Source organism: Bombina bombina, chromosome 10 (assembly GCF_027579735.1).
Source record: "Bombina bombina isolate aBomBom1 chromosome 10, aBomBom1.pri, whole genome shotgun sequence".
Taxonomy (NCBI): Eukaryota; Metazoa; Chordata; class Amphibia; order Anura; family Bombinatoridae; genus Bombina; species Bombina bombina.
The window spans coordinates 213,173,322-213,197,644 of record NC_069508.1 but is presented as its reverse complement, the minus strand read 5'-3'; the positions used below and the strand labels follow the sequence as shown (position 1 = coordinate 213,197,644).

At 36.0% G+C, this 24,323-nt stretch overlaps 1 protein-coding gene across 1 annotated transcript in view; it reads right to left on the bottom strand.

Moving 5' to 3' along the window:
* The window catches only part of DNAJC6 (DnaJ heat shock protein family (Hsp40) member C6), a 328,505-nt gene that overhangs the window by 264,179 nt on the left and 40,003 nt on the right, over nucleotides 1–24,323 (bottom strand). The window contains exons 2-4 of the mRNA XM_053693681.1: nucleotides 22,406–22,556; nucleotides 10,759–10,808; nucleotides 7,375–7,523 (exon numbers count right to left, since the gene is read on the bottom strand). Coding sequence (XP_053549656.1) covers nucleotides 7,375–7,523; nucleotides 10,759–10,808; nucleotides 22,406–22,556 — 350 coding nt within the window. The remainder of the gene's footprint in view (nucleotides 1–7,374; nucleotides 7,524–10,758; nucleotides 10,809–22,405; nucleotides 22,557–24,323) is intronic.

Here is a 24,323-nt window from a genome sequence, read left to right as displayed (position 1 = left end):
ACAATAAAAACAACAGCAACGCGTTTCTCAGTGTTACACACTGTTTCATCAGACCCTCCACCTCGATCAACTCAGATAAGGAGTCACACCAGTAGGTAGCCGCTCCAGCAACCGCAGCAACCGCCGCTGCTGGTTGAAACAAATATTGCGTATGTTGAAACATATTTCTTAACAGAGTTCCTAGCTTTTTATCCATGGGCTCTTTAAACGACGAACTATCCTCAAGCAGGATAGTAGTACGCTTAGCAAGCATGGAGATAGCGCCATTCACCTTTGGGATGGAACCCCACAACTCCAATTGAGAATCCGGAACCCGGGAATCATTTTTTAAAGAAAGAAGAAGGGGAAAATGAAGAACCAAGTCTTTCCCATTCATTCTTACTAATGTTTCCCATCTTTATGGAAACCGGGAAAGTCTGTGGTACAACCCTGTCCTCGTAGACCTTATCTAATTTAGGAATCAAAGGTTCCTCAGGCAATTTAGGCTCTGGGACCTCTAAAGTAGCCAAAACTTCCTTTAGCAGAAAGCGTAAATGTTCAATCCTAAATCTAAAGTCTGGTTCCTCCGCAGCTGGAGGCTTAGAGACAGCAGATTCCGACCCAGAAAGAGCATTCTCTGAAGTATCAGAGGCGTCTTCATCAGCGGATAATCTTGTATCAGATAAATCCAACAAACTAGTAGATGACCCCTGGGAAGGAAAGCAATAATTGACCTTTCGCTTGCGCGTAGCAGGGGCGAGGTAAAGCACTAAAGGAGGCAGACACTACCGTTTGTAACTGCTCAGCAAAGTCTGGCGGTAAAAGGCCCCTTCAGATGGAGGCTTAGGAGTGCTACAGGAAGCTGCATGTGTATTGGGATATGACTGTAGGGTGCACACCTCATGGGACGGAGACTCCTCAGAGGTGGACAGCACAGTGGTACTAAACATATTAACTTTTTTTTGACATGATTACATTATCCAGGCATGAGGAACATAATTGAGCAGGTGGGTATACCGTGGCCTCCTCACAATATATAGACAGGTTAGGTAAAGAGGGAGTACCCTCTAACGCATCAGAATCCTCCATAGCTTGCGCTTATAAAGCAGACTATTGCTAATAGGATAAAACAGCACCTTTATACCCCCCAATGGCTGGGGCACTCACCACCTCTTATGACCCAGGCCCAACAGAGAAACCGCTTTGTCTCCTGTAAACTGCACGGTCAGGAAACAGAAAATCAGTGTGACCACACCTGGTCACGTGGTGCGCAATGCAGGATCGCCCCTGCCATAGGAAAAAGCGTGCCAAGTCTTTCAGGCTGCGCAGCTTACCAAAACGAAAGTAAAACCTGTACGTTCCCACATCTGCCTGAGCCTCATCTCACACATGTCACAGCATAAACATAATAAAATAAAATTATGTGATTAATTCCCCCTGTTCAATAATCCCCCTCCGGAGATATTAACCCTTGATTCCATACAGGTAAAAGGAGCCACACTGTGACCCTGTCTTCTTATGTTATATGTGCATAAAAAATTAAACGATCTTACTGGAATCTATGCAGTGGAACAGAAACATAGTCTTGTAGCATCGCTCCTGACATGAACTTGAGTGATGGAAGCAGGCAGTGAAATTCGTCAACACTGATTGCTTAGGAGCTGTTAATACAAGTCTGGATGGGTTCGCAGAAAGCCTCTCCTTGCATCTCCAGACCCTAACTTTTGTCAATGCTCTCACTGAGAGGCTGACAAGACTACTTAAAACTCCAGTCCCATTTCGAAGGGTAGATACCCTTAATAAGGAACTACTCCGAATCTTCTGACACTTCTCTGCCAACCTCCTGTGACGAAATGCAAAGAATTACTGGAGTATAAGGGAAGTGAGGGGAGTATGTAAGCCTTTGGCTGGGGTGTCTTTGCCTCCTCCTGGTGGCTAGGTTCTGAATTCCCAACAATAAGGAATGATACCGTGGACTTTCCGCATATTAAGAAGGAAAGTAAGTTATAGCGCAACTTCATTACAACTGATGAAATAAACTCCATCTAAAATATCACTAACAATCCAGATCTGAAGGAGAGATTTTATTATTTCAACCTTAATTTACTAGTTGTTACTTTTCATGCTCGGTTCATGCTTTAATCAGAAATCATTTTCTTACTGCTCTCCACTAGATGCTGTCTTTTTCTTGGGTGCGTTATCCAATCATACGGCGCTGAAGAAAAAGACAGCAGTCTAGTTAGGGGCGGACGGAGATACAATAATAAAATTATCTGAGTTTATCTTTGCTTGGATGAGAGTTTTAAATCAATTACAGCTAGATTACGAGTTGTGCGTTACGGCTCTTAACGCTGAAAATATGGTATTTTTAGCGTTAAAACAGCACCGCAGCCATTACAAGTCTTGTCGGTATAGGTGTACCGCAAGCCTTTTAGCCTGTAATGCAAAGTCAGTACTGCACTCTTAAAAATGACGTTTTTTAATGGGATTCCCATAGCGCTGGTATTACGAGTTTTGCGTTCTGGCTAAAAAAACTGTTATAGCCTAAAAACGACAAGATCCGAAACGTCATCTAAAGTCAGTAGTTATGAGTGTTACTCTACAAATCTGTAACATAAAACTCATAACTAAACTGCTACAATGTACACTAAACAACCATAAACTACCTCTTAACCCCTAAACCGAGGCCCTCCCGGCTCCGCAACGCAAACACTATATTAAACTTACTAACCCCTAATCTGCCACTCCCGACATCGCCCCCACTATACTAAAGTTATTAAGCCCTACACCACCGCCACTATAATAAACCTATTAGCCCCTAAACCGAAAGCCCCAACAACAAAATATAATAAATTAAACTATTAACCTCTAAACTGAAAGCCCCCACATCGCAATAAACTAATTTAAACTAGTTACCCCTAAACCTAACGTCCCCCTAATGTTATATTAAAATTACAATTTCCCTAGCTTAAATTAAATTAAAATTTACCTGTCAAATTAAAAAAAAGTTTAAACTAACAATTAAACTAATATAATTATTAAACTAAAATTAAACTAACTACCAATTAAATAAACTAAACTACACATTAAAAAATCCTAACACTACTCTAAAAATTACAAAGTATCTAAATACAAAAAAAATACTAAATTACAAAAAATAAAAAATACTAAATTACAAAAAATTACAAAAAATAACGAAACTATCAAAAATAAAAAAGAATTACACCTAATCTAATAGCCCTATACAAATAAAAAAGTCCTCCCAAAATTAAAAAAAAGCCTAGCCTACAATAAACTACTAATGGCCCTTAAAAGTGCCTTTTGTGGGGCATTGCCCCAAAGATATTAGCTATTTTACCTGTAAAAAAAAAATACAAAGACCCCCCCCAAGAGTAAAACCCACCACCCAACAAACCCCCCCAAATAAAAAACCTAACTCTAAAAAAACCTAAGCTGCCCTGAAAAGAGCATTTAGATGGGCATTGCCTTTAAAAGGGCATTTAGCTCTTTTACATACCCAAACCCTAAACTTAAAATAAAACCCACCCAAAAAACAAAAAAAACCTAACACTAACCCCTGAAGATCAACTTACAGTATTTTAAGTCCCGCTTGAACGATCTTCATCCCGGTCGAGAAGTCCTCATCCAGGCGGCGAGAAGTCTTCACCCAGACAGCATCTTCTATCTTGATCCCGGCGGCGCAGAGCGGGTCCATCCTGAGGACATCCGACGCGGAGCATCCTCTTCATATGATCGCCGCCGTACACTGAATCTTCAATGCAAAGTACGCGATTCAAGATGGCGTCCCTTGCATTCCTTTTGGCTGAAAAATTTGAATCAGCCAATATGAGAGCTGCTAAAATCCTATTGGCTGATGTGAAAAGCCAATATGATTTTAGCAGCTCTCATTCTATTGGTTGATGAATCAGCCAATAAAATGAGAGCTGCTTAAATCCTATTGGCTGATTTGAACAGCCAATAGGATTTTAGAAGCTCTCATTCTATTGGCTGATTCAAATTTTTCAGCCAACAGGAATGCAAGGGATTGTCGGGGGTTAGTGTTTTTAAGGGTTTTTGGGTGGGTTTTATTTTTAGATTAGGGTTTGGGCAGCAAAATAGCTAAATGCCCTTTTAAGGGCAATGCCCATCCAAATGCCCTTTTCAGGGCAATGGGTAGCTTAGGTTTTTTAGATATTTTTATTTTGTTGGTTTGGGGTGGGGGGGTTGTAATGTTGGTGGGTATTTATTTTATTTTTTTCACAAAAAGCGCTGATATCTTTAGGGCAATGCCCTACAAAAAGCCCTTTTAAGGGCCATTGGTAGTTTATTCTAGATTAGGTTTTTATTTTTGTTTTGTTTTTTAATGGGTATTAGAAAAGGAATTTTTTTTATGTTTTTTTGATAATTTGTTTGTTATTTTGTGTAATGTATTTTTTAGAGGGTGTTTGTTTTTCTTTTGTAGGAAAAGAGCTATTATCTTTAGGGCAATTCCCTACAAAAGGCCCTTTTAAGGGCCCTTGGTAGTTTGGGGGGTGGGGGTTTGTATACTGTTAAGGGGTGTTTGTTTGTTTTTGTAGCAAAAGAGCTGTTTAACTTAGGGTAATGCCCTACAAAAGGCCATTTTAAGGGCCCCCAAAAGACCCTTTTAAGGGCCCTTGGTAGTTTATTCTAGATTTCTTTAAAGGGTATTAGAATAGGAATAATTTTTTGGGGGGGATAATTCTGTGTTTTTGTAGCTTAGGTTTTATTTCATAGGTAAGTTTGTATTTATTTTAACTAGGTAGTTAGTAAATAGTTAATAACTGTTTACTAACTAGTCTACGTACTTAAAATAAATACAAACTTACCTATGAAATAAAAATAAAACCCAAGCTAGCTACAATATAAATATTAGTTATATTGTAGCTAGCTTAGGTTTTATTTCACAGGTAAGTATTTAGTTTTAAATAGGTATTATTTAGTTAATATATGTAAGTTTAATTTAGCTCTATTTTAATTATGTTAAAGTTAGGGGGTGTAAGGGTTAGGGTTACGTTAGGGTTAGGCTTAGGTTTAGGGGTTAATAGTTTAATTTTGGTTGTTGCGATGTGGGGGGCTGGTGGTTTAGGGGTTAATATGTTTATTTTGTTAATAATTGTAAGTTTAATTTAGCTCTATTTTAATTATGTTAAAGTTAGGGGGTGTTAGGGTTACGTTTGGGTTACGTTAGGGTTAGATTTAGGGGTTAATAGTTTAATTTAGGTTGTTGCGATGTGGGGGGGCTGGCGGTTTAGGGGTTTATAACTTTAGTTGCGGCAATGTCAGGGAGCGGCAGAATAGGGGTTAATAACTTTAATATAGTGTGGGCGATGTTGGGATGCGGCGGAATAGGGGTTAATAACTTTAGTATAGTGGTGGCGATATCTGGAGCAGCAGATTAGGGGTTAATACCTTTATTTAGGTGGCGGTGATATCGGGAGCAGCAGATTAGGGGTTAATAACTGTAGGCAGGCATTGGCGATGTTGGGGGCAGTAGATTAGGGGTATTTAAACGTGAGGTTTATGTTAGCGTGTTAGGTTTAAATGGTATTTTCTTCTTCCCCATAGATATCAATGGGGCTGCGTTACGGAGCTTTACCTTCCGCGATCACAGGTGTTAGACTTTTTTCTTACCCGCTCCCCCCATTGATCATTGATGTCTATGGGGAAAGCGTGCACAAAAACGTCAAATCAGCGCTTGTTTTTTGGTGCGGTATGGAGCTTAAAAACCACATATAGCCCGCACAAGCCAGGTTTTTAAAAACTTGTAATGGCAGCGCTATAAGGGATTAAATAACGCCACTTTTGTTGCGTTCCTTAATTTCCTTATAGCGCTCAAAACTCGTAATCGTATGTTAGTTGCAACTGGGGAAAGTTTAGAACAATAAGGTTATTTGCTGTAAAAGGGTTGAAAAACACTGCCAAAAATCAACCAAAAAAAGCCAAAAATCAACACAGCTATCATAGAAAGTATTTGCACAGGAATTCTAATCAATTACAATTGGATGTTAGGTGTTAATATCAGTAATCAGCAAAGGGCTACAGGGGAAAGTATGTCTCTTTGCAGATGATACAAAAATTTGCAACAGAGTGGATGTTCCAGGGGGGTAGACAAAATGAGAAGTGATATACAACAATTGGAGGATTGGACAAACGACTGGGATCTAAAGTTTAACACAGCAAAGTGTAAAATAATGCATTTAGGGAAGAAAAATCCAAATGTTAATTACAGACTCAATGACACTTTACTGACTGTTACAGACGAGGAACAGGACTTGGGAATTATTATTTCAGATGATTTAAAACTTAGTAAACAATGTAGTAATGCAGCGACTAAGGCCAGCAGAATGCTTGGATGTATTGGTAGAGGTATTTGCAGCAGAAATAGTAAGGTTCTTATGCCACTTTATAGATCATTAGTTAGGCCTCATCTTGAGTATTGTGTGCAGTTCTGGAGACCATATCTTCAGAAGGATATTAACAAACTTGAATCTGTGCAAAGGAGGGCTACCAAAATGGTACATGGTCTAAAAAATAAAACTTACCAGGATAGGCTCAATGACCTAAACATGTATAGCTTAGAGGAGAGAAGGGAAAGAGGTGATATGATAGCAACTTTCAAGTACATTAAAGGGTTTAGTAAAACTGAGGCTGTGGGTATTTTACATAAAATGGAAAATTCAAGAACAAGGGGTCATGATCTCAAGCTAAAGGGTACTAGATTCAGGAGTAATTTGAGGAAGCTTCTTTACAGAAAGAGTGATTGATGTATGGAATAAACTTCCTCAAGAGGTAGTAGCAACAAACACTGTGGGGGACTTTAAAAATGCATGGGACAAGCATAAGGCTATCCTACGAACTAGATAAGTTTATACTGTTAGGTAAGGTCGGGCAGACTTGCTGGGCCTATGGCTCTTATCTGCCGTCAATATCTATGTTTCTATGTTTCTAATCGGCTGCCATAACTACAAAGTTTGCACAACAGCGTAAGGTAGGTGATAAACTTATGGCATTAATGCCCAAGATGTTACTAAAAACAGAATATGCTAGCTCTAAGCCTCTAAGCTACAAATACTACTTGGTGTCAACGGTTGCAATTGAAGAAATTGAATTAAGTTTCTTATAAAGCCATGCTATATATAAACAATAAAGATTTTAATTATTAACAGAGATTATGGATATATAAGAGAAGATTAATGGAAATATTTCTTCAAAGGCACCATAGGTACTTGAGATTTTTTTAGAAGATTGTCATCAGCTTTGGCACATGCTATCAAAAAAAGGTTTCTTTATAAACTCTTAATGGAGCACCTTAGGGATTTGACCAACATTAAATAGCCAGTAATTCTATTTGCCGTGTGATCGCTAAGAACGTACCCTGTTGTGAAACTTGGCACTACGGTAAGACTTCTGTGACAGGTTAAATACTGTGTAATGGTCCAAATGCCTTGAATCTAGAAAGGAGCGCACGTCTTCAATGTGGTTTCTGAATCCTAATTCAACACCTTCTGCTGGGAATGACATTACTGGAGACCAAAAGAGAAAGATACTGACAAATAAACACATAGAAATGTTGTGGCCCTGGCATTCCACCTCATTCTATAATATAGGCACATTTTAGTCTGCAATATACTTCCCTTACAAAAAAAGCTTCTAGTAAAATGTATTAGTTTTTCCCCCAGCAGCATACGCACATATGCTTTGTCTGCCCTGTGCACTAGCATTCAAACGCATTCTCAGAGTCAGCAGTGTCTTGACTGCTTAACGTACACAATGCAACAACCAATCCTGATCCTCTAGACACATGTAGCATATGTGCGTATGCTGCCGAAACAGTAACAGCTTCTACTGGAAGCATTTTTGATAATGGAAGTCTATTGCACAGATTCTTCTATTTAAAACTAAAACACATTCATGCACGTTTGAATTTTGATCTTTCTATCCCATTAAACTGATGCCATTTTTGAAAAGCAGTGTTGGGCAGTTTACTTTTTTCTTATTTAATTGTAAATATCTGTAAACATAATGTTTCATACCCATATAATATATATCAGTATTTACTAATGTATTAGCAGGTAAACATAATGTTTCATAACCATATAATATATATCAGTATTTACTAATGTATTAGCAGGTAAACATAATGTTTCATACCCATATAATATATATCAGTATTTACTAATGTATTAGCAGGTAAACATAATGTTTCATAACCATATAATATATATCAATATTTACTAATGTATTAGCAGGTAAACATAATGTTTCATACCCATATAATATATATCAGTATTTACTAATGTATTAGCAGGTAAACATAATGTTTCATACCCATATAATATATATCAGTATTTACTAATGTATTAGCAGATAAACATAATGTTTCATACCCATATAATATATATCAGTATTTACTAATGTATTAGCAGATAAACATAATGTTTCATACCCATATAATATATATCAGTATTTACTAATGTATTAGCAGGTAAACATAATGTTTCATAACCATATAATATATATCAATATTTACTAATGTATTAGCAGGTAAACATAATGTTTCATACCCATATAATATATATCAGTATTTACTAATGTATTAGCAGGTAAACATAATGTTTCATACCCATATAATATATATCAGTATTTACTAATGTATTAGCAGATAAACATAATGTTTCATACCCATATAATATATATCAATATTTACTAATGTATTAGCAGGTAAACATAATGTTTCATACCCATATAATATATATCAGTATTTACTAATGTATTAGCAGGTAAACATAATGTTTCATACCCATATAATATATATCAATATTTACTAATGTATTAGCAGGTAAACATAATGTTTCATACCCATATAATATATATCAATATTTACTAATGTATTAGCAGGTAAACATAATGTTTCATACCCATATAATATATATCAATATTTACTAATGTATTAGCAGATAAACATAATGTTTCATAACCATATAATATATATCAGTATTTACTAATGTATTAGCAGATAAACATAATGTTTCATACCCATATAATATATATCAGTATTTACTAATGCATTAGCAGATAAACATAATGTTTCATAACCATATAATATATATCAGTATTTACTAATGTATTAGCAGATAAACATAATGTTTCATAACCATATAATATATATCAGTATTTACTAATGTATTAGCAGGTAAACATAATGTTTCATAACCATATAATATATATCAGTATTTACTAATGTATTAGCAGATAAACATAATGTTTCATACCCATATAATATATATCAATATTTACTAATGTATTAGCAGGTAAACATAATGTTTCATAACCATATAATATATATCAGTATTTACTAATGTATTAGCAGGTAAACATAATGTTTCATACCCATATAATATATATCAATATTTACTAATGTATTAGCAGGTAAACATAATGTTTCATACCCATATAATATATATCAGTATTTACTAATGTATTAGCAGGTAAACATAATGTTTCATACCCATATAATATATATCAGTATTTACTAATGTATTAGCAGATAAACATAATGTTTCATACCCATATAATATATATCAATATTTACTAATGTATTAGCAGGTAAACATAATGTTTCATACCCATATAATATATATCAGTATTTACTAATGTATTAGCAGATAAACATAATGTTTCATAACCATATAATATATATCAGTATTTACTAATGTATTAGCAGATAAACATAATGTTTCATACCCATATAATATATATCAGTATTTACTAATGTATTAGCAGGTAAACATAATGTTTCATACCCATATAATATATATCAGTATTTACTAATGTATTAGCAGGTAAACATAATGTTTCATACCCATATAATATATATCACTATTTACTAATGTATTAGCGGGTAAACATAATGTTTCATACCCATATAATATATATCACTATTTACTAATGTATTAGCAGGTAAACATAATGTTTCATACCCATATAATATATATATCAGTATTTACTAATGCATTAGCAGATAAACATAATGTTTCATACCCATATAATATATATCAGTATTTACTAATGTATTAGCAGATAAACATAATGTTTCATACCCATATAATATATATCAATATTTACTAATGTATTAGCAGATAAACATAATGTTTCATACCCATATAATATATATCAATATTTACTAATGCATTAGCAGATAAACATAATGTTTCATACCCATATAATATATATCAGTATTTACTAATGTATTAGCAGATAAACATAATGTTTCATACCCATATAATATATATCAGTATTTACTAATGTATTAGCAGATAAACATAATGTTTCATACCCATATAATATATATCAATATTTACTAATGTATTAGCAGGTAAACATAATGTTTCATACCCATATAATATATATCAATATTTACTAATGTATTAGCAGGTAAACATAATGTTTCATACCCATATAATATATATCAATATTTACTAATGTATTAGCAGGTAAACATAATGTTTCATACCCATATAATATATATCACTATTTTAAAGCCAACATTATTAAATATTACAACTTTATTTTATAACTAATAATATAAAGTGCATTTATCTATCCCTTAAATCTTGATATCTTTATTTCTAAGTTTTAGAAAGGTAAAAAAACATCTATCACATGAGTAAATTTTGACACAACATCCAATGAAATCATTGCCTTTAAAATATCAATATTTACCTTTAAAATATAAATATTTTAAATAAGACAACTCACCAATAATCCTTGAGGTTATGTAGGAAATGTCAAGTTCTCCTTTAGTGTAACTGTAGAAAAGAAATGACTCCATCATTACTGGGCAAATTGTTCTTTTATAAGAGTACTATATAATCACAATATACTGTATCTCTAATACACAGATTATAGTAATTCAGCTGCATTCCTGTTCTATTGCTGTGTCCAGAGATTACCCAGTAGAGAAGACATCAGGACAATTAGAGACGACCGAGTTAATCTTTATGAAATTAAAAAGACATTTAACTGCAATAGGAAAATACTCTAATTCCTTTTTTTCCTATTTCACTGTTGCTTCCCTTTAACTATGTGTTAATGTGTTTAACCCCCGCAATGTCAGCTCTGGACGATCAATGTACTACTAGTCCTTAGTTGAACACCGCTTCTGAGCTAATCAGGGGCTACATATTTCCATAGCCACCAATCACCTTCTGGTCTCTACCTTCAGGCTAGCCGTAAACAGCCATTATGAAGCAGCTCCTTAACACGTCCGCTACCCAGTGCCTCTGAGGCTGCGGACATCAATCCTCCCAATCCTATATGATCGGGTTGATTGACACCCCCTGCTAGCGGCCGCAAATCTGCAGGGGGCGAAATTGCACAAGCAGTTCACTAGAACTGCTTGTGCAATGTTAAATGCTGACAGTGTATGCTGTCGGCATTCAGCGATGTTTGGCGGACATGATACACTACAGCTCTATCCAGTCACAGCAGATATCTGCAAGGATACATATCCTCTGCTCTTCAAATCTGGGCAAGAAAATTATGCTCTCAACAAAAATGTTTTTTTTTATAAATATGTCAGAAAAATGTTATGCTACCATCTTTTTAATTTAAGCAGCACAGCGTTTAATAAGCATTTAGTCAAAATGTATTTAAATGTGTATAAATGAATACAAGTCTATGTTTTTGAGACTGGTTCTATCAGTTAACAAATGAGAAAAGGAATTGAAGGAACTCCCTTAAGTGTGCTAAATAAGCCTACCGTACCCCTAAATACATGTATTCCTGGGAGTACACACAAACTGGTGGAGCGGATGCAGGTGTGCTCAATTTCACTAAAAACCACTGACCGGCAAATTAATAAGCAAAATAACCAAGTCCTTATCCTTTTTCAAGTTAAAACAAATGGTGCACTCAAAATTGCGGCCCACTGTGATGCCTTGGTCAGATATGGTGAAAAACATAAGCAAATGTGACAGGAATATAAAGCAAACAAAGCAAAGTACTAGTCACTGAAAGTACATATATTCCACATTGATTCACAGCCTGGATATGGAAGACGGCAAAGAACACAATCTTATATCAATGTTACCACTTCTTCCGGTAATGCTTTCAACAATGTAATAAGCGTTACTCACAAACTTGGATTCTTGCTTGGCTGGATTGAAGGTGGATCCGTGTTCAGAGGGGCGGCATATACGGCGGTCCTGGGCAACAAACCTCTCTTTTCAGGTATTCACTGGGTATTCGTAGTGCCTGTTCGCCCGTATACATAAGTTCCCCACAGCTTGCTGAACGTTGTTCGCCAATTTCCCAGTCACATGACACGCACACCTGCGTTTCCTTCTCCACCTCCTATTGGTTGTCGGGTCCCCGTGGTTGAGTGCTCAGGCACTATGCAGATTCCAGTGTAGAACAACCGGCAAAGTAAGATAAAGAGAAAAATGCAGGAATCCAATGCCTTGGTTAAAAATCCAGATACTTTATTGGTCCAAAAATTAAAAAATCAAAAAACCATCAGATTGTTACAAACAGTATAACATGGAAGATAGATAGAGCTAGAACACTAAGTCCTTGCTGCACTGGCTTACGCGTTTCGGCCATAGCCTTACTCTTAGCCTGATTGAAACTCCTAACACAGCTGGGCTTATAACAAAGACTGGTGTGATTTGATAGGTTAAAATCAAAAGGGCAGGACTTAGTGTATATATACAAAAACAGGTATAAACCTTTCTAACCTCGTTAAATGTTAGTCTATCTTAGCCACTAGGCCGATTATTCACCCTTAATCAGAATAATTTATTAATCACTATATTAAATTCATCAAGATACTTTGACACTGAATACATATACAACTATGATGATTCATTCATCTGCAACTGTGTTGTAATTATGTAAGTGAGCTGTTATGAGCGAGAGTGCTTTTGTGACAACTCCTATGTATTAAAGGTGGTGTTGAACTTAGCAACCAATCTGACTTACTACCACTATCTGCAAGATACACATAGAAGGCAATTAAAGTATTCAGATAAGTAGAGCAAGTCAGAAATACTCCAAATCTGGACCTACATGAAAATAATGTCCTAGGTGGGTTCCAAATGTTAAAGTTTATACATATAAAACTATAGTTAGAATATTTCTCAAGAACTAAACCCAAAGTAGAGGCAATAACTGTCCTCATTAGGCAATTTGGTTGGGCGATATAATACAAAACGTGTTTACTATAATCTTAAGAAAGACTTAGTCTCCATCTGGGTATATATATTTCAAGTAAACATAAGGTAGATCATACTTGTAATAAGCAGCCTAGATCTACTAGTAAGAAAAACACTTTTAAAACAAGTAAAAGTGTGCTCATAAACACATAGGTAAAACATGTCATAAGAGCTAGTTGTTATCCTTCCAGATTTAGACAAATACTAGGGTTGATCAATATTTAAGACTGAAGATGGATCAATTGCTAAAAATGGGAAATATAATATATACAAACAAATGGCTAAATGGAAGATGTTACACTAGCATAAAAATATTGTATTTATTAAAATAGTAGTGTAAAGGCAGTGTAGACTTTTATTCCCAATAATTGATTAAATCATATTGGGAATTTAATCCACCTGGAAACCTTGTTTCTAGATGAAAAATCCAATACATTTCTCTCTTGTAGAGGAGATTCTCTCTGTCTCCCCCTCTCTTAGGGGTGAGTACCTGTTCTATAGCTTTCCAGCTAAAGAAGGACAGATCTTTTTGATGCTTAACTGCAAAATGTGTCACAATAGGTGTAGTGGCCTTACCTACAGAGATAGTACTAAAATGCTCCCTAATGCGTGACCTAATGTCTCTGGTGGTAAGCCCTATGTATTGCACCCTACATTGGGTGCATTCAATCACATAGACCACGTATGTAGAGGAGCAATTTAGACAGCGTTCAATTTCAAAGGTTTTTCCATTGATGTTTGAGGTAAAGGAAGAGGTGATCTCAACGTGGTCACAGGGTTTACATTTCCTGTGGCCACATTTTTACATACCTCTGTGTGTTAGCCATGAATTCATAGTAGTTGTTCGGTCACTTTTAAGTTGGGAGGGAGATACCATGTTCCCTATTGTACTCGCTCTTCTGTAAGAGCATCTCAGGCCGTAATCCACTGTGTTTACCAATTTATCATCAGCTCGCAATAAACCAAAATGCTTGCGGACAATTCCACATATTTGCTTATATTGCGAGCTGTAGTTAGTGACAAAGGTAACACCTTTGTAAGGGACAGTTTCTGTCCTCCTTTTTTCCTTCTTATTTCCCAAGTTAAGTAGGGTCTTTCTGTCTATACTTTCTACCTCTTTAAGGGCTTTATCTATGTCAGTCTTTTTATAGCCGCGTTGTTTGAAATGGCCTATCAATTGTTCCGATTGATCCCTAAAGGTACCCTCATCGGAACAATTTCTCTTGAGTCAGATGAGTTGTCCTTTGGCAATCGCGTACGGAACATGGGGTGGGTGACAGCTCTTGCCATGAAGCAAGGTGTTACCTGAGATAGGTTTCCTATAGCTGGTGGTTTCAATTGTGCCATCGGCTTTACCTTTAATGGTGACATCCAGATAATTAATCTCATGTTCATTGATATCAAAGGTAAAGGTCAGATTAAGTTCATTCACATTAATCCAATCAACAAACTGTTGAGTTTTATCTGTGCCTCCCTTCCACACCAGAAACAAATCGTCTATGAAACGTCGATAGACAATACTGTTCTCAAGAAAGGGATTACTCTGTGCATAGACGTGGGACAGCTCCCACCACCCAAGATATAAATTGGCATAGGATGGGGCAAACTTTGCCCCCATAGCTTGAGAAATATTCTAACTATAGTTTTATATGTATAAACTTTAACATTTGGAACCCACCTAGGACATTATTTTCATGTAGGTCCAGATTTGGAGTATTTCTGACTTGCTCTACTTATCTGAATACTTTAATTGCCTTCTATGTGTATCTTGCAGATAGTGGTAGTAAGTCAGATTGGTTGCTAAGTTCAACACCACCTTTAATACATAGGAGTTGTCACAAAAGCACTCTCGCTCATAACAGCTCACTTACATAATTACAACACAGTTGCAGATGAATGAATCATCATAGTTGTATATGTATTCAGTGTCAAAGTATCTTGATGAATTTAATATAGTGATTAATAAATTATTCTGATTAAGGGTGAATAATCAGCCTAGTGGCTAAGATAGACTAACATTTAACGAGGTTAGAAAGGTTTATACCTGTTTTTATATATATACACTAAGTCCTGCCCTTTTGATTTTAACCTATCAAATCACACCAGTCTTTGTTATAAGCCCAGCTGTGTTAGGAGTTTCAATCAGGCTAAGAGTAAGGCTACGGCCGAAACGCGTAAGCCAGTGCAGCAAGGACTTAGTGTTCTAGCTCTATCTATCTTCCATGTTATACTGTTTGTAACAATCTGATGGTTTTTTGATTTTTTAATTTTTGGACCAATAAAGTATCTGGATTTTTAACCAAGGCATTGGATTCCTGCATATTTCTCTTTATCTTACTTACGCGTAACTCATCCGACTCAAGAGAAATTGTTCGGATGAGGGTACCTTTAGGGATCAATCGGAACAATTGATAGGCCGTTTCAAACAACGCGGCTATAAAAAGACTGACATAAATAAAGCCCTTAAAGAGGTAGAAAGTATAGATAGGAAGACCCTACTTAACTTGGGAAATAAGAAGGAAAAAAGGAGGACAGAAACTGTCCCTTACAAGGGTGTTACCTTTGTCACTAACTACAGCTCGCAATATAAGCAAATATGTGGAATTGTCCGCAAGCATTTTGGTTTATTGCGAGCTGATGATAAATTGGTAAACACAGTGGATTACGGCCTGAGATGCTCTTACAGAAGAGCGAGTACAATAGGGAACATGGTATCTCCCTCCCAACTTAAAAGTGACCGAACAACTACTATGAATTCATGGCTAACACACAGAGGTATGTACAAATGTGGCCACAGGAAATGTAAACCCTGTGACCACGTTGAGATCACCTCTTCCTTTACCTCAAACATCAATGGAAAAACCTTTGAAATTGAACGCTGTCTAAATTGCTCCTCTACATACGTGGTCTATATGATTGAATGCACCCAATGTAGGGTGCAATACATAGGGCTTACCACCAGAGACATTAGGTCACGCATTAGGGAGCATTTTAGTACTATCTCTGTAGGTAAGGCCACTACACCTATTGTGACACATTTTGCAGTTAAGCATCAAAAAGATCTGTCCTTCTTTAGCTGGAAAGCTATAGAACAGGTACTCACCCCTAAGAGAGGGGGAGACAGAGAGAATCTCCTCTACAAGAGAGAAATGTATTGGATTTTTCATCTAGAAACAAGGTTTCCAGGTGGATTAAATTCCCAATATGATTTAATCAATTATTGGGAATAAAAGTCTACACTGCCTTTACACTACTATTTTAATAAATACAATATTTTTATGCTAGTGTAACATCTTCCATTTAGCCATTTGTTTGTATATATTATATTTCCCATTCTTAGCAATTGATCCATCTTCAGTCTTAAATATTGATCAACCCTAGTATTTGTCTAAATCTGGAAGGATAACAACTAGCTCTTATGACATGTTTTACCTATGTGTTTATGAGCACACTTTTACTTGTTTTAAAAGTGTTTTTCTTACTAGTAGATCTAGGCTGCTTATTACAAGTATGATCTACCTTATGTTTACTTGAAATATATATACCCAGATGGAGACTAAGTCTTTCTTAAGATTATAGTAAACACGTTTTGTATTATATCGCCCAACCATTTGCCTAATGAGGACAGTTATTGCCTCTACTTTGGGTTTAGTTCTTGAGAAATATTCTAACTATAGTTTTATATGTATAAACTTTAACATTTGGAACCCACCTAGGACATTATTTTCATGTAGGTCCAGATTTGGAGTATTTCTGACTTGCTCTACTTATCTGAATACTTTAATTGCCTTCTATGTGTATCTTGCAGATAGTGGTAGTAAGTCAGATTGGTTGCTAAGTTCAACACCACCTTTAATACATAGGAGTTGTCACAAAAGCACTCTCGCTCATAACAGCTCACTTACATAATTACAACACAGTTGCAGATGAATGAATCATCATAGTTGTATATGTATTCAGTGTCAAAGTATCTTGATGAATTTAATATAGTGATTAATAAATTATTCTGATTAAGGGTGAATAATCAGCCTAGTGGCTAAGATAGACTAACATTTAACGAGGTTAGAAAGGTTTATACCTGTTTTTGTATATATACACTAAGTCCTGCCCTTTTGATTTTAACCTATCAAATCACACCAGTCTTTGTTATAAGCCCAGCTGTGTTAGGAGTTTCAATCAGGCTAAGAGTAAGGCTACGGCCGAAACGCGTAAGCCAGTGCAGCAAGGACTTAGTGTTCTAGCTCTATCTATCTTCCATGTTATACTGTTTGTAAAAATCTGATGGTTTTTTTTATTTTTTTTATTTTTGGACCAATAAAGTATCTGGATTTTTAACCAAGGCATTGGATTCCTGCATTTTTCTCTTTATGGTTCTATCAGTTACCTAATGGAGCCAGACAGTATGGATTCTCTATATACCTGTATGTTAACTAATTTTATGAGGAATTATACTTTTTATAGTTTGGAGTTATTTAGACTTTTGTTTTTTGTGTTACTGTATCTGAGGGAATTTATACATATTATTAAAAGTTTTATTTCTCATTTGATATTTAATTACTGTTTGGAGACATTTTATTTGGTTTTAGCTTAAAAATACTGGGCACCATTTATCTTTCTGTCTATTTGTTTGTATAAGACTATAGGGGGGAGTTGTTTTTGCTATAAGGGGGCACAAGCATACCAATATCTAGAATATAAGAATTACATTTTAGTGATCTGGGTTGGGTTTGTACTGGATGGAGGGGATGTGGCATGGGTGGTCTGGATGATCAGAATTTGGAGCCTGTAAAGTTATAAGCAACATTTTGATCTGGGTTGGGTTTGTGCTAGTGGTAAGGAACATAGCGTGGTTGGCCTGGGGATCAGAGTTTAGAGTCTGGGCAGCCATAGGCAGTGTTTTGATCTAGATATGTGTTTGGGTTGTCCTAGTATAAGGGGTGTGACATAGAATGATCAGAGTTTTGAGTCTGAACAGTCCTAGGAAATGTTTATGTGTTCTGCATCTGGGTTGGGTTTGGACATTCAGTAACAGAGTTTGAATGGTCTCAAATTTCCTTTGAGACACTGAGACATGAACAGAGGGACAGTAGGATTAACCTCCATAATCTGCATCATTCTGCAAACTGTAGGAAAATGAGTGGTTAATGATATATGTAGGTGAGCATATAAGCTTAGATTTTCCCTTAAAGGGCAGATTATATAGGGCCAGCTCCAGTCCATTAGAAGGGCCACGCAATGACCATCACACCATTTTTACAAGACGTTCCATTTCAATGCCAAGCTATCAAAAAACCCAGTTTCCTTGTGATTTTAAGGGGTTTCACATCACTTAAAAAGTTCACTAACACGTTGCATCAATATAATCTCATGATTTCTACACTTTTCTTAAAAACTAGTATCTAGGAAGTCTACTGAACTTTTTTTAATGTTTACATTTTAGGGCAGGAGAGGGGAAATTTGATCTTTGATAGTCTATGTCCAAACTAGCAAAAGACTTAAACAAATATTTAGGAGTGTGTTTTATTTTTATTTTAAATGGACATAAAAGAAACAGTAAAATTACATTTTCTCTCAAATTTATAGTATAAATATATCAGCACATAACACTTTATTGTTGATAAATATCATGGATTAAAAAGGAACATAATCTATTAAAGGGACTTAATCAATTAAGCACTAAAGCCTATGAAACAAGCCAGAATGATGGTAGCCCAGAGTCCTTGACCACTTGTGACACCTATTCACCACCTCTGTTTTAAACCATGCTCATTTCAGTTGTTAAAACACACGTGGCTAGATTTCAAGTGGCGCACTAACAGTTACTTTACCTTGTGCGCTTAACTGCGCTCAAAGTACAATGTTAACGTAAAAATAAAAATGTATTTAGATTTTGAAGCTGCGTTAACTTCTCCCATGGACTTCAATTAGGTGTGCTGTTAAAAAACACTTATTGCTCGCAAGCTAACCTGACACCAAATTAGAACAACAGCGCTAAAGAGTAGTTAGGAAAACTTTGCATCCCAATGTGCTTTTTATTTTAAATATATATTTTACTAGATTTATGTAAAATAAATATCTATATGAATATATACAGTATATATGTATCTGATGAAGGGGTGTATGCCCCGAAACGTCACTTGAATAAAGGACATCTTTTGCTGTCAAGCCCAGTGAGTGATGTTTTCTTCTGTTTATAATTGAAATTTCACTCAGCACCCTGGCCAAGGAAACAAGTTTGTGAGAGTGCACCGGTCTCTAGATTTATGTGGGAGTTGGGTTGGCTGTAACATTGTGCTTGATTCTTGTTTAGCTATTTGTAGCTATTATAACATTGTTGCTGACCGCTATAGTAAGTCGATAAATACTGTAAATGTGACAGATTCAGATGAAGAACTTGGTGTGTCATGTAATTGTTTATCGCACTAAAGTAAAAAGCTCACCTGACCAACAAACATAAATCCATGTACAACAAGATAACAATCCTCTCTGGCTCTCCATTATGAAAAAAACAAAACAGTGGGTAGCTTGATAATGTGCCACATGATTTGCTAGAATTATATAGATGAAGATGTAAAAGAAGAAATTAGTTTTGCAAGCAGAGCGCACATCTACAGTCCATGGGGTGTGCTGTAAGAATCTGTACCGCCCCCTGTCTGAAAAAATAAAAAATAATCTGGAATGGGGGAGGGCTGGCAGCGAATACCTGAAGGGGGGGGGGGGTATTCAAAATGTAGGAAGGGAACTGCTAAAATCCTTCAATGCTTTAAGAACAGGAAAATGCTGTCTATTTAAACCTATTTGGGCAAAAATATTTTTCAGTTTGTGTTCTTTCAAAGGCACTTTTTTGTGTAATATCTTTTTAGTTGAATGGTGTTCATGTTAAAATAAATACATTTTATTGTGTCACAGAGATGCTATTTGCTGAGCAATTGCCTTATATGGATAATAAGAGAGTTCTAGGGGCGAGATTACATATACGGCGCAGGCTTCAGCGCAAGCGCTGCAACCCGCACCGCCCGTAATTTCACCTCGCACATCCAATAAACCCCACCGGCAGTTCATAAAGTGCTGTAAGTCGGATAAACTAGCGATGTCCAGAAATGAGTGTAAATACAAATTTCTGGAGTTGCTAGTGACTTAAGGCACTTTAGAAACTGCCGGCACCTAAGAAAAGTGAAAATAATATCAAGTCTCCCGTAAAAGTCTAACCGGCCTCCCAAAAAAAAGTCTGACACGTAAAACCCCTATATCCGCCATCAAACCCACATCGGGACCAATAAAAGTATTAACCCCTAAACCGACAACCCCCCCACAACGCAATATGCCTAATTAAACTATTAACCCCTATATCCGCCATCAAACCCACACCGCAAGTAATAATTATTTTTTATTTTTAAAGGGACAGTCTAGTCAAAATTAAAATTCTGGTGTAGACTATCCCTTTAAGCTACAATTATAGAAAATAAAAAAATCTAAAGATTAAAGAAAATAAAAAACAAAATGATCACATTTTACAAAATTATACCTAATCCCTATTAAAATAAAAAAAAAAAACCCTACTCTAAGAATAAACTACTAGTAGCCCTTAAAAGTGTTTTTTTGCAGGGCATTGCCCCAAGATAAACAGCTCTTTTACATTCAAAATACACAAAGTCCCCCCTAACAGTAAAACCCCCCACCCACCAAACCCCCCACCCACCAAACCCCCCAAAATAAAAAACCTAACACTAAAAAAAATCAGAATGCATTATGGGGCAGTTAGATACTTGGGAAATCCTACAAAATAAAAAGCCAGGTATGTTTGTCCGACGCAGTCTTGCGCAGTAGAGACTACAGCATGAGACAAACATACCTTGCATTAACCCCTTAACGACCAGCACAGATGTGCAGTAGAGACTGCGGGAGACCAGCACAAGGCCAGCTGCTGACCTGGGCCTCTCTCGGCCACAATCTCGCTAAATGTAGCTAAATCGAGCTATTTCTGCATGCTACACGAGTAGGGCAGAGCGGAAATAGTCTATCAGAGGTACTGAAGCAAAGAAGGACACTCTGTGTCCCTCTCTGCATCGGGCAGTGGTGGTGCCGATCGTTGGTGGCGTGGGAGGGTTAGGAGGGAGGCGGGTGGGCGAACCATCGCTGGAGGGAGACGGGAGGGAGAAGGAGGTACAGGGGATTCTAGAGTGGAGGGGGGGGAATACAGGCTAGGGAAAGGATCTTGGAGGGGACATTTTGGCCCGTGTACACAGGCTTTAACACTAGTAGAATATAAGGAGCTAAATTACAAATGGCACACTAAATTTTACTTTCGTTCTCGCACTAACTGTGCTAAAAGTAAATTTTTAAGCGGGCGGATTAGCAAACATATTATAAGTTGAAAGTAAACTGTTAGCTCACAAGTGAAAGTCTGATGCATGCCAACTTCTGGACTTTAGATATCACGACAACTTTAACTCCTTCTTCCCTAGACTTCCCGTGGCATGCAGTTAAAAAAAAAAAAAAAAAAAAACAGTTTACTTTCAATTTGTAGTATGCGCGCTAGTTAGCGCTGTCGTGACATTGCTTATTGAGTCCCCACGCCACTTGTAATCTAGCCCAATGTCTCCTAAAGTATTCAGTCAACAGCTATTATCTTTCTGTTAACCATTGTTAATCTGATATCCAAAAGGTTCTTTAGTCTGGTCCATACCATTTTTCACTAGGATTGCAATATTGCGGCTGCCATGGACACAGCCTTCACATGGTCACCTGGGTACAAGCTTCCCTTAACAATATCCCTAGCCTTAATTGAATGTTGTCACATACCTATACATGAGATGAGTTATCGCTAACATTCCCAATGCCATGCACAGTTAGGTCTTGGTATAGACAATATTTTGTGCCTCAACATCACGCCCAAGATATTGTAGTGGTGCCAACAAATTGTCCAAAATCACAAGTGATCTTATAGATTTCACATTTGTCAGGAACCAACTACTAAACAGAGAGCAATAGAGCGGCAGGAACACACAGTATGTGTGTTACACCTTCTAATTCACTTGGTGAAACCTCACAAAAAAAAACATTTGTTCCACAAGTATTTCTAGCTCACTACAAATCTCAGAGACTTGAAAAACTATCACATATAGACTAGACTCATATAAATGTATACTTTAGGGGATACAAACATTCTCATAACTGAAAGAACCACTTACCTGGCAACAGACTGCATTACTTTAGTAGATGTGTCCTTTAGAGTGTCCTTTAAATTATCCTTTAGGTTGCTAAAGAGACGACCCGCTCCTCCTTTGACCATGTCCAAGAGACCAGTCCCATAGTTGGCCTCCATGTCTGGAGAAGAGGCACCTAGAACATAAACATTTATACTGTAACCAGAATCCAAAGCACTGCATTAAAAATCAGACTTAACTTGTATCCCATAACAAAAAGTGTGTGACAGGAATTATAGTGATTAGAAAATGATGCGTTAAATAATGTACACCCAGGTTTTTATATTCATCATAAAGAGTAGAATTCTAGCAGTGAATTTATTCACTGCTCTCTAAGGACCTGATATTCAAAAACTCTCCACTCAGGCGAGATGTTCTAAGAAGTCTCGTTAGTATGGTGAGTCCCTTAAAAAGATTTAGACAAACAAATTTAAAGTTAAGAAATGTTTATTTTACTATGTAGTGATCTTTATGTGATACAGACACCTACATTACATGTTATGTTACTATGTAGTGATCTTTATGTGATACAGACACCTACATTATATGTTATGTTACTATGTAGTGATCTTTATATGATACAGACACCTACATTATATGTTATGTTACTATGTAGTAATGTTTATGTGATACAGACACCTACATTACATGTTATGTTACTATGTAGTGATCTTTATGTGATACAGACACCTACATTACATGTTATGTTACTATTTAGTGATCTTTATGTGATACAGACACCTACATTACATGTTATGTTACTATGTAGTGATCTTTATGTGATACAGACACCTACATTACACGTTATGTTACTGTGTAGTGATCTTTATGTGATACAGACACCTACATTACATGTTATGTTACTATGTAGTGATCTTTATGTGATACAGACACCTACATTACATGTTATGTTACTATGTAGTGATCTTTATGTGATACAGACACCTACATTATATGTTATGTTACTATGTAGTAATGTTTATGTGATACAGACACCTACATTACATGTTATGTTACTATGTAGTGATGTTTATGTGATACAGACACCTACATTACATGTTATGTTACTATGTAGTAATGTTTATGTGATACAGACACCTACATTACATGTTATGTTACTATGTAGTGATCTTTATGTGATACAGACACCTACATTATATGTTATGTTACTATGTAGTAATGTTTATGTGATACAGACACCTACATTACATGTTATGTTACTATGTAGTGATTTTTATGTGATACAGACACCTACATTATATGTTATGTTACTATGTAGTAATGTTTATGTGATACAGACACCTACATTACATGTTATGTTACTATGTAGTGATTGTTATGTGATAGACACCTACATTACATGTTATGTTACTATGTAGTGATCGTTATGTGATACAGACACCTACATTACATGTTAGGTTACTATGTAGTGATATTTATGTGATACAGACACCTACATTACATGTTATGTTACTATGTAGTGATCTTTATGTGATACAGACACCTACATTACATGTTATGTTACTATGTAGTGATCTTTATATGATACAGACACCTACATTAGATGTTATGTTACTATGTAGTGATATTTATGTGATACAGACACCTACATTACATGTTATGTTACTATGTAGTGATCTTTATGTGATACAGACACCTACATTACATGTTAGGTTACTATGTAGTGATCTTTATGTGATACAGACACCTACATTACATGTTATGTTACTATGTAGTGATCTTTATGTGATACAGACACCTACATTACATGTTAGGTTACTATGTAGTGATCTTTATGTGATACAGACACCTACATTACATGTTATGTTACTATGTAGTGATCTTTATGTGATACAGACACCTACATTACATGTTATGTTACTGTGTAGTGATCTTTATGTGA